Below are 10,826 nucleotides of genomic sequence, written 5' to 3'. Positions count from 1 at the left end.
GGTTCCCCAGCCTTGGAGGACCGATTGAGATTATGAAACCAAATGTTTCTGGGAACTGAACCCGGTAAATTTGGGAGAGAGTCTGTTTCTCTGGCAAATCTGCTGAACTCTATCTTCCATCACCTTAGAATCTATTGTGATTTTGATCTGAGCCTCAGGAAGTGTGGGGGTTTTTTTATTTAATTTTTTTTAAGTTTATTTATTTGTGTTGAGAGAAGGCATGAGAAGCCCCTGATAAGGGGCAGAGAGAGAGGGAGAGAGAAAGAATCCCAAGCAAGCTCTGCACTGTCAGCACAGAGCCCGATGCAGGACTTGATCCCACAAACTGCGAGATCATGACCAGAGCCGAAATCCAGAGTTGGATGCTTAACCGACTGAGACACCCAGGTGCCCCAGGAAGCACGTTTTTTTTTTTTAATTTTTTTTTAACATTTATTTATTTTTGAGACAGAGAGAGACAGAGCATGAACGGGGGAGGGGCAGAGAGAGAGGGAGACACAGAATCGGAAGCAGGCTCCAGGCTCTGAGCCATCAGCCCAGAGCCTGACGCGGGGCTCGAACTCACGGACCGTGAGATCGTGACCTGAGCTGAAGTCGGACCCTCAACCAACTGAGCCACCCAGGCACCCCGGAAGCACGTTTTTTAAAAGGGCATCCCTGGACATGAAGGAGGAATTCCACTTCCTTGTCTGCAACTGACCTCTTGCTCCTCCCGTCCCCCAAATCTGTTCCTGTCCTTGGTTAATGGTTTCACTGTCCTCCCCGCCACCCAGGAGAGAAAGCTGGGAGTCACTCCACTCACATGCCCCCTCGTCTGATCTCTCCCACCAGACCTCAAGTGGGTTCCTGGAGGGCCTGCCATACGTCAGATTCATTTCTCCCTCCCCCACCGAGCGGTTCTCTCAGACCCATCCGCACTACACACAGAGAACCAGGTAAGACGCTGCACTGTGGTTCCCTGGGCTGGGAATGGGGGAGGCGAGAGGGGTACTCATGGGCATCCACCAACTGGTAGGCCGTGGGGATCAAGGCCGAGCAGAGACTGGAGAACACGCTCGGCCCCTGGCCTTGGCAATCTGCTCCATGGGAATCCGGGAGGAACTGGGGACAGGGGTTTGGTCTACACGTGTTTGTGGCTGCATGATTGTACATGGGAAGTATGATATCTCGTCAGGGGGCCAGAAGGACGGGAGACCGGGATGAAGATTTGGGTCATCATGCATCGGACCCCAGGGACATGCATGAGATTCCTCAGGGAGGCTGACCGTCAGGGCAGCAGCATGGAAGAGGTGGCCGGGAGGCTGAAGAGTGGCCAGGGCTATAAGCAAACCAGAGAAGCACTGCAGTGAGCGAGTGGCCCACGGCGTCAGATGCCATCAGAAAGCTAAGAACCGAAGCACCTCCGTGCCAGGCCACCCAGTTCATGCCCCCTCCTCCCTTCCTCCTCAAGGAGCAGCCCCGTCGTCTGCTGGACGTGAGGGGCAGCGGGCTTGGTGTGGGGAGAGCCAGACAGCTCGTGTCTGCTCTCCTGAGGCACGATTCATCCTGGTTTCTCCCGGCCATGCTGGCAGACGTGGCCCCTAATGACACAAGTGCCCCGCACAGCAGTCACACCTCTGCCCCTAAACCTTCCGGTCACTCCCGCTTCTATCACCTCCTTTGTTTTCCTCAGTGTCAATGAAAAACAAATTTCCAGGGAGAGAGATGGAAAGGGACATCTGGCCTTTGGACATCTGGATGTCCAAAGAGGGTAGCTCCCGTGCTGTGGACGGGGACTGGAGGTTCCGGAACCTCAGGGCAGGATGAGAGTGAGATGGGTATTAGAGGATCAAGAAACACCAGGGAGAATGTTCTTTTATTCTCCAGACCGTGGTGCAGCTTTAACGGCTGCTTTGCAAAGCTTGAGGAAGGCCGAGGCAGGTCTCGGCCAGGTCGCTCAGCCTCTGAGCTGGGGTGGTAATCATGGAAGAGGAGGACGACGACGAAGGGACCCTGGCTGGTGGAGCTGGCCGCGTGGCCTCCTCTCCCTTGGAGATGTAGCTCCGTCCCTCTGAAAAAGCAAAGCACCAGCTCCCCCTCCGCCCCCACCTCCCGCCTGGTCAGGCCCCGGGGGTCATCCATGCAGGCTCCCGGCTCGGTGACCCTATACTTAGTCTCCCCCGGGCCGAGCCTCGATAGACACAGTGAGCCTCACGGAGCCACAGCTCGACCTCAGGTCCCACTCCTGACTGGCATTGTGGGTCAGTCCCGGGAAGCCCGACCCCTGCCTCGGGGACAGCTGGATGTTCAGCCAGCGACACCGGGTCTCGTCGCAAGCGAGCACCACGGTGCCCTCGGGGTTGCTGTAGGTGCACCGGCTCCCGGCTGCCCTCTCCTCTGCTACCAGATCCCAGCTTTCCCCGGGCTCCCTGTCCTCCATCCTCGGGGCCTGGATGCCCAAGCGGTCCCGGGTGACGGGACACACCAGCTGTTCCTCCTTTAGGGCGGGCAACACCTGGCCCTTCAGGTAGGCGGGGCCCGCACAGTAGGTCTGGATGTTGAAGAGCCGGTCGCTGTACTGGTTCAGCCAGCTGAAGAGGTAAGCCAGGTGGCAGTCACACTGCCAGGGGTTGCCGTGCAGGGCCAGGTTGAACAGGTTGTAGTTGGTGTCAAAGATGCCCTCGGGGAGCGTGGTCAGCAGGTTCCTGGAGAGACTGAGCAGCTCAAGCTTGGACAGGTTCTGGAAGACGGCTGGGTGCAAGGCTGTCAGGTTGTTGCTGCCCAGGTAGAGCTTGACCAGCCCCTCCAGGTCTCTGAAGACGCCGGCGGGGAGACAGGCGATGGCGTTGTGCGAGAGCGTGAGGGAACTGAGGCTGGACAGGTTGGCAAAGGTGCCCTCGCCGACAGCCTCCAGCTGGTTGTAGGACAGAGACAGGCTGACCAGGGCGGGGGTGTGAGCGAAGAGGCCGGCGGGCAGCGTCCGCAGCGCGTTCCCCTGCAAGTTCAGGAAGGTCAGGCGGCCCAGGGAGGAGAAGACGGAGCCCGGCAGGTGCCTGATGGTGTTGTGCTGCAGCCACAGCTTCTCCAGACGGAAGAGCCCCGAAAGCACCGTGGGCGGCAGCTCGGAGATGGAGTTGCCGTCCAGGAAGAGCTCCCGGAGGCAGCCCAGTTTGTCAAACACGCCCTGGGGCAGGCTGGAGAGCGCGTTGCTGCTGAGCCTCAGGGTCTGCAGGCTGCCGAGGGGGTCGAACAGCTCCTCGGGCAGCTGGGCCAGCAGGTTCTGAGCAAGGTTGAGGGTCTTCAGACGGGCCAGGGGCCGGAAGAGCCTCCCGGGCAGGCTCTGGAGCCGGTTGCCTTGCAGCTGGAGAGACTCCAGGGCGCCCATTTGGTGGAAGAGGCCATCGGGCAGGGCCTCCAGCATGTTGAAGTTGAGGGTGAACTTGCCCAGCGAGGTCAGGTTGGAGAAGGTGTCGGTGCTGAGGTTGGAGAAGGCGCTGCCAGTGATCTCCAGGTCCTGGAGCCTGGGCAGCCCCCCGAAGGCGTCCGGCCCCAAGTGGCGGAGCTGCGTGTTGAGGAAGACCACCTTGGTCAGGTTGGGGCTGCCGCTGAAGGCCCCAGCTCCCACCGTGGCGAACGAGGTCTCTACGAAGATGACGTCTGTGGCGTGTGGTGGGAGGTCTGGCGGGATGGCAGCCAGCCCCTCATCGGAGCAGAACACCTCCCCGATGAAGCAGTCACACCCCTCTGGGCAGGGCTGGGCGTGCCTGGCCAGGAGCAGGAGGCAGGCCCAGGGTAGCCAGGCTCTGGGCAGCATCTCCTGACCCCAGTGGGAAGAGAAAACAGAAGTGACGCCTTAAGGGTAGTGCAGCACGGTGGCCAGCGCACCTCTGGGTCAGCCAGAAGACCCGGGGGGTGGGAGGGACAGGGACGGGGATCAGCTGTCAGGGAGGCCACCCGTTGGGGCAGCCGTTTGTGTTTTCAGTGGTTGTTCCCATACTGCCTCCGGCAGCCTCGTGAGGTCAGCAGGACCAGCATTCTGACCTCCTGACACTGTGGGTGTCATGTGGCCTGTGCCCAGTCACCCTGCAGGTTAGTGGCAGGACGGCGACCCAGGCCTCTGGGATTTCCCATGCTCTTTCCAGATGAGAGAAAGGGCGGACATGGGATAAAAAGGCATGAAAGACAGGGTGTAAGGAGAGCATGGGTATTTTTGCCCACGGAATTTTTTAAGGTCATGGGTCAAATATGGGCAGATTATCAGTGAGTTGGAAATCTTTAAACCGTAACTCTTCCTGAGCTTTCAGACCTCAGCACATTTCGGACCCTAATTATGAGGAGATTTCAGCGTCTGCTCCTGTGCATCCGCTGAGGGTGAGAGCAGCAGAAGGGACAAGACAGGTTCTTACCTCGAATGATCCCTGCTCCTCACTACGGCTGCCCAGTGCTCTCCTGCCCCCCTGCCTGTGCCCCCCACCTCGGAGCCCCTGGAACTCTCCAACATTGTGTGGACAAAGAGGGTCCCCGCTGCAGGGATTCCACAGACCAGTAGGTTTCTGTTCTCAAGGGAAGAGGACTGAGTTTTTAGCTAACTAAAAAAAAAATGTTAAATGCCAGCATCCAACCACAGGATTGGATTGGCACTGCGGGTCATAAGTGTGTTTTAGGGTTCAGTCTGTTTTGTATGTGAACTATCAGCCAACATGTAAACATGGAGGAATCTCACATTAAAAGTCCAGATTTCAGGGGGCCCCTGGCTGGCTAGGTCGGTTAAGCGTCTGACTTCAGCCCGGGTCGTGATCTCGCAGTTCGTGGGTTCGGGCCCCGCATCAGGCTCTGTGCTGACAGCTCAGAGCCTGGAGCCTGCTTCAGGTTCTGTGTCTCCCTCTCTTTCTCGGCCCCTCCCCTGCTCACGCTCTTTCTCTCCTTCAAAAATAAATAAATAAACATTTAAAAAGATTTTTTTTTTAAAGTCCAGATTTCAGGATGATTTAGGGGCTGTGGGCTCACATTCCCACATGACAAGACCGACTGGGGTTTTGTTGCCCCATTAGGGGGTGTGCAACCCGCCCCCCTCCCCCCCACCCATCGTTTCCATGGCTTGTAGTGGCCCAAGCTCTGTGAGTTTGAATACAAGCTCCATCACATTCTAGCTGTGGGACCGTGGGCGTCTTACTTCATCTGTAGTGCCTACCATGTCAGGGGAATTGCGAGGACTCAGTGACAACAAATAAGCAAAAGTTTTAGGCCAGTGTCTAACATGGAATGAGAAATTAATCAAGTGTGTCAATCATGGTTCAAGGTTGCAAGCCACCTTGCATCATTACTCATCATTACATCGTTACTCTTTTAAACACCGAAAGAGTGGGAAGAGCAGAATGTCCTTTAGACAGAATACATTTGACTTTACCAAAAAAGACAGAAAGGAAGTTAGGAAGGGAGAGAGGAAGGAAGAAAAGAGACAAGGGAGAAGGAAGAAATACAGAAAGAAACAACGTGTCCCCAGTAAGCACTCACAATTGGCTTGGTTTTGGAGAATCTGGACCCCACAGGCCTCTTTGCTGGCTGCTTCTCTGCTGCCCTCTGCTGGCTGCCTCTTCCATCCCAAGATTCCACTTCTGGCCAAAGGGCTCCGTTTGCAAACACAGTGCTTACAAAAGCCCCCTATACCCTCCCCCCATTCAGACACTCAATAACTCAGTTTTTCCAGGAACTTTTCTGCCGAATCAATAGAGAAGGGACCGTTTGTCCCACAGAAAGTGCATACCTCCCTTGAGGCTCCCCTGATGCTTGCAGAGAGAGACACTGAGTCAGCCACAGGAGGTGGCCGGGAAGGACACAGAGTAACTGCGCCTGCCTGCCACTCAGGCACAGGCGGGAAAGTAACAAGCATCAGACAAGCGTGTGCCCCCTGGTGCTACAAGGCTTAGACCAGCGGTTACAGAGTTCAGCTTGAGCACAAGACTTTATTCTCTTGAGGTCGTACGTATAGGATACAGATAAGAAGCAGAGGTTCTGGGGGCGCCTGGGTGGCGCAGTCGGTTAAGCGTCCGACTTCAGCCAGGTCACGATCTCGCGGTCCGTGAGTTCGAGCCCCGCGTCAGGCTCTGGGCTGATGGCTCAGAGCCTGGAGCCTGTTTCCGATTCTGTGTCTCCCTCTCTCTCTGCCCCTCCCCCGTTCATGCTCTGTCTCTCTCTGTCCCAAAAATAAAAATAAACGTTGAAAAAAAAATTAAAAAAAAAAAAAAGAAGCAGAGGTTCTGGAGAAGGATGAGGCAGCCACTGCCCCACCCCCACCCAGGCTGCCCCTAGGGATCCTGACAGAAGACTTCCTTGAGCCCAGAAATGAGGTGCCTGGTGGTTGCTTCTCCATCTTGACAGGTAGCTGGGCCCTCCAGAACGGTGGCCTTTCATGGCTGTCCTTTTTTGTGAGATGAGGCTGCTCATCTCTGTGCTCAGCGTCCAGCACGGTGCTGACTTACCGTGGACTTGGTTAGGGTTTGTGGCCCCAAACGCTTCATCGCTGGTATGAGCAGCGTGGGAGGTAGATTTGCCCTTCCCTAGCATGGTTCGAGCCCAAGTGAATGACCATCAGCCAGGCCGTGAGAGCAGACTCGAATGCTTCTCCTCCAGAGAGTAAGAGAGGAGAACAATTTTTATGTTAAACGTGCCATAATGCATAAAAACGCATACTGTGCCAGTATCCTTCCTTGCAAACCCCTTTAGTCTTTGGTTCTCAAAGGCAGTTTCCAGAAAGACTTCCACTAGTATGGACATGAAGGCCCTGGAGTGAATATATACAAGGGACCTCACGTGCTGTCTGTCCCCAGATCCCTAAGGGCATGCACTTCCGTGACATAATCAGCGTAGTGAAAATGGACCTGGGAAGGCAGCCCACATGAGCCCTGGCCCCTGGGTACCTGAAGCATGATTTCAAATGTGGGCCCTGGGGGGGCCTGGGGGGCTCAGTCGGTTACGTATCCAACTGTTGATTTCGGCTCAGGTCATGATCTCGTGGTCATGAGATCGAGCCCAGCATCAGGCTCTATGCTGGGCATGGAGCCTGTCTGAGATTCTCTCTCCCTCTGCCCTTCATCTGCTTTCACGCACACTCTCTCCCCTCCCTTTCTAAAAAATAGAAAATAATAATAAAATATAAAATAAAATAAAATAAAATAAAATAAAATAAAATAAAATAGGGGCATAGCCTCCGGATGGCTATGTCCCTATGGTTTTGCAAACTTCTCACCCCTTGGAGGTGTTGTGGTGGGAAGAGGGCCAGAACAGGGCCTCTGAAGTTCAGGAAAGAAAGAGCCCCGGTGTGGGGGGGTTGGAGGAAGCAGGGGACAGCACTCAGTGACGGTGTGGAACACTGACCACTTCCAAACGATCCACTCTCAGCCCGAGACTCATTGTCACCACTCTAGAATGGCTAAGGGTTTGTGCTCTGGAGTCAGACAGCATGGGTTCAAATCCTGTCTCCATCCCTCATTAGCTGTGTGGCCTTGGCTGAATTACTTAACCTCTCTGTGCTTCAAGGTCCTAATCTTCAAAACAGCAAGCTTCAATACTACCTTCCTCATGGAGTTGTTCTGAGGATTGAATGAGAAAATGTGTTGAAAGCTACAAACCCAGAGCCCTGCCCACAGTGAGCGTTCAGCAGCAGAGCATTAATGACCCTGATTATTCTGAGTTCAGGCCAGTCCCAGCTTTGTTCTGAAGTCATCACAGAAGTTAGCTATGGAAAACCTGATGAGATCGTCCAACCACCCCATTTATGGACCAGCGAGATGCCTCTCTGTAGCACTTTTTCTGGCTCTTTCCTCCCAGCCAAGGGAAACGTGTAATTGCTTTGTCCTTGGTTTAGAAGAGCACAGATTTTGATGGCTCTGCCTAGGATGCCCTGGACTTGGGCCCCTTCCTCAACCGCCCTTAAGAGCAGGTCACTGGGGGCTCTGGAGATGGGAAGTGCCCCTGCCTAGGCACCATGGAGCCTGGTACCAGAAGGGACTGTGGGACGGCAGCCAGAAGATTCCTGCTTCTCATCCGAGAAACCACCTCTGCATTGATGCAGACACCAGCCAATGCCCGCAAAAACTGTTCCATGCCTTTAGCAAGCCAAGGAAGTCTGGCTTTGGCGGGGGCAGGGAGGGCGGTTCACTGCTTGCAGATGAACTTTTTCCTCTTCTCAAGTTGCTTTTGGGTTGATACATTTCTGTGTGTGCCACAAGCCAGTCTCTCATCCACCACAAAGCCAACCCTCACTCCTTCCAGAGGGCGACGGGAGCCCAGAGCCCCAGCCCCAAACCCCCAGCGGACTGCTGCTATACTCAGAGATGTCGACACTGGCGTCTGCTGCCTTCTGCCTCTTGGGCCCCAGGGCATCCGAGAGCAGCAAGAGGGGCTTCAGAGGTTGGAGCCACCGACTGCTTCATCCCGGTCCCCGGGGAACGCCTGCCACTGCCTGGATCCCAGCCTCCTTTCCTGGGCTCCTGCCTCCACCCCAGCCAGCCAGCCCTCCCCACCCTGCTGCCCACTGTGTCCCAGGCAGGGGAGTGGCCCCTCGGGGACAGTTTCTGCACTCGTAAATTGAGAACAGTCACGATAATAACACTACTCCCTAAATTAAGGCTTTGTTACAGTTAGTGCGGTAATCACGTAAGAGAACTGGTAATGACGTAAGGTAAGTGACATGGTGACATAAGAAATACACATTTGTGGTTCGAGCCCTGGGTCGGCCTCTGTGCTGACAGCTCTGAACCTGGAGCCTGCTTCAGATGCCGTGTCTCTGTCTCTCTCTGCCCCTTCCCCACTTGTGTTTCTCTCTCTCTCTCTCTCTCTCAAAAAAAAAAAAATACACTTAAAAAAATTGGGGGCACCTGGGTGGCTCAGTCAGTTGAGCATCTGACTTCAGCTCAGGTCATGATCTCATGGGTTTGTGAGTTCAAGCCCTGTGTCAGGCTCTGTGCTAACAACTCAGAGCCGGGAGCCTACTTCGGATTCCGTGTCTCCCTCTCTCTCTCTCTCTGCCCCTGCCCTACTCTCACTCTGTCTCTCTCTCTCTCTCTCTCAAAAATAAATAAAAATTAAAAAACAAAAAAGAAATATACATTTGCTCTCCTTATCCTGGTTCTTGACACAGCTCCAAAAACCCTTGAAGCTTCCTGAGAGATAATAGGGGGCTTCTTTTGTTATTCAGAATCAGCGCCTTTCAACCCACATCTTTATGTCAATGAAGTGACTCTCCGTGGGTCCCTAGATAAAGTTCAGATTGCACACCAAGTATTTGCTGGGGTAATCTTTGAAAAATAGAACTTTTTTCCTTTTGCTTTTATCATATATGTTTTACATTCTAAAAATATAACAAACCAGTGGCTTTTGTAATAAGGTCAAAAGTTATAAAAATTCAGGTCATCCTGTAAAACACACAGCACAGTTCCAAACACATAATGGGCTCCCTTGATTTCTCTCCCTCCTTGCAATTACACTGCAAAAGCCTGGAAGAGCCCGTCTCCCAGCTGCCATGGTGTTCTTAAAGATAGCCAGCCTCGTGAAATCAGACAAGTTGTGAACTGAGCACGGTGTTTCCTCGAACGCTTTCCACAGGGTGACACCTCTAACTCCTGCTTCTACAGCCCTTTCCATTTTAGAGTGCCCCCAAGACTCCCCATCCTGCCTGCACCCCCAGCCCGTGCAAGTCACACCTCCTCCAGGAAGCCCTCCTTGACTGCATCTCCTGGGGATCCCACAGGCCATTCCCGTCCTCAGTGGAACGCTTGGGTTCCTCTGCTCTAAATTCTGATCACTTGCAGCCATCTGACTGTGAGCCTCAGGGGGCTGGGCTTCTGTCCTCTGCAGCGGGTCCAGCCTGACGGAGCGCCCCCAGCACTGAGCTGAGCCCGGGCGAGGTGCTGTGTGCTGAATTGAACCACAAGTGTCTGTGGCTCGTGGCACCCTGTACATCACGCCTTATGTTCCTTCTGCTTAGTGGAGCCGGGGGGCACCTGAGCTCTGCTGGGGCTGTGACCTGGGTTCAAATTCTGACACTGCTACCTACAAGCTGTGTGGGCTTGGCCAGGTCATCCAGCCTCCGTTTTCCCCTGCATGATTATAACCCCGTCCCTCGGGGTTAAAATTAGTATTCAATGCGTGAGTTAGGTAGTAAATATAAAGGATTTAACACAGTACCTGGGCAACAGTAAATGTTCAGTAAAAGGTAGCTACATACGTATTTTATTCCTAGAGGGACTATAGACTTTATCAACTAAGCCAGGACTAAAACAGGAGCTATGGATAATTATGCCAGGGTGACATTAACAAGGCATAAGTGAGGCTGGAACCAGACAAACCTGGGCATGTGCTTGTCTGCTTATCCCCACGGTTCACTATGTGCCCCCAGAGCACAGGGACCGGGTCACCTTGATCTCAGGAAAGCCTTGCCTCAGGCCAGCACCTGAGCACCCGGCTGAGCACTTCAGGGGCTTCTCCTCCCATGGCAGAGGACACGGATAGGGCAGCCTGCCTGGAGTTGGGGACAGGCTCTGAAACCTGGGAGAGTGGCCTTCCCCTCTCGTGCCCCACAGCCGGGACTGAGGCCAGATTCCTCCCACGTCCCCACAGACCCCAGGAGACCTACCGTGAGGGGCTGAGCAGGTGCACACCGGCCGCCCTGGCTCTTCCGGTGGAGCGGAAGGGTCTGGTGTGGTCTGTGATCAGTATGAACCCAGCAGTGCCAGCGCGGATCAAAGTTCCAGGCAGTGGTTCCTCCCCTCACGTGGCCTAAGTGTTCCCGGAATGTCACCAGGGTCACAGGACAGGAGAATAGAATCTGGCACAAGGCCTCTAAAGAT

At 54.5% G+C, this 10,826-nt stretch overlaps 1 protein-coding gene across 2 annotated transcripts; it reads right to left on the bottom strand.

Annotated features, from left to right (window-relative positions):
- Window positions 1–1,838: 1,838 nt before the first annotated feature.
- CPN2 (carboxypeptidase N subunit 2) lies at window positions 1,839–10,768 on the bottom strand. 2 transcript variants are annotated; one of them, XM_019839967.2, is made up of 2 exons: window positions 10,613–10,768; window positions 1,839–3,793 (listed from the first exon to the last, which is right to left on the bottom strand). In XM_019839967.2, the coding sequence occupies exon 2, from the start codon at window positions 3,791–3,793 to the stop codon at window positions 2,150–2,152; it is 1,644 nt and encodes a 547-aa protein (XP_019695526.2). In that variant the 5' UTR covers window positions 10,613–10,768; the 3' UTR covers window positions 1,839–2,149. The 2 variants fall into 2 exon arrangements, with proteins under 2 accessions (XP_019695526.2, XP_003991832.2); XM_003991783.4 differs by having other exon boundaries at window positions 1,839–3,796; window positions 10,613–10,765.
- Window positions 10,769–10,826: the final 58 nt, after the last annotated feature.

Source organism: Felis catus, chromosome C2, assembly GCF_018350175.1.
Source record: "Felis catus isolate Fca126 chromosome C2, F.catus_Fca126_mat1.0, whole genome shotgun sequence".
In the NCBI taxonomy this organism is placed as follows: Eukaryota; Metazoa; Chordata; class Mammalia; order Carnivora; family Felidae; genus Felis; species Felis catus.
Note: the sequence above shows the minus strand (reverse complement) of the source record. Positions and strands in the feature narration are given on the sequence as shown.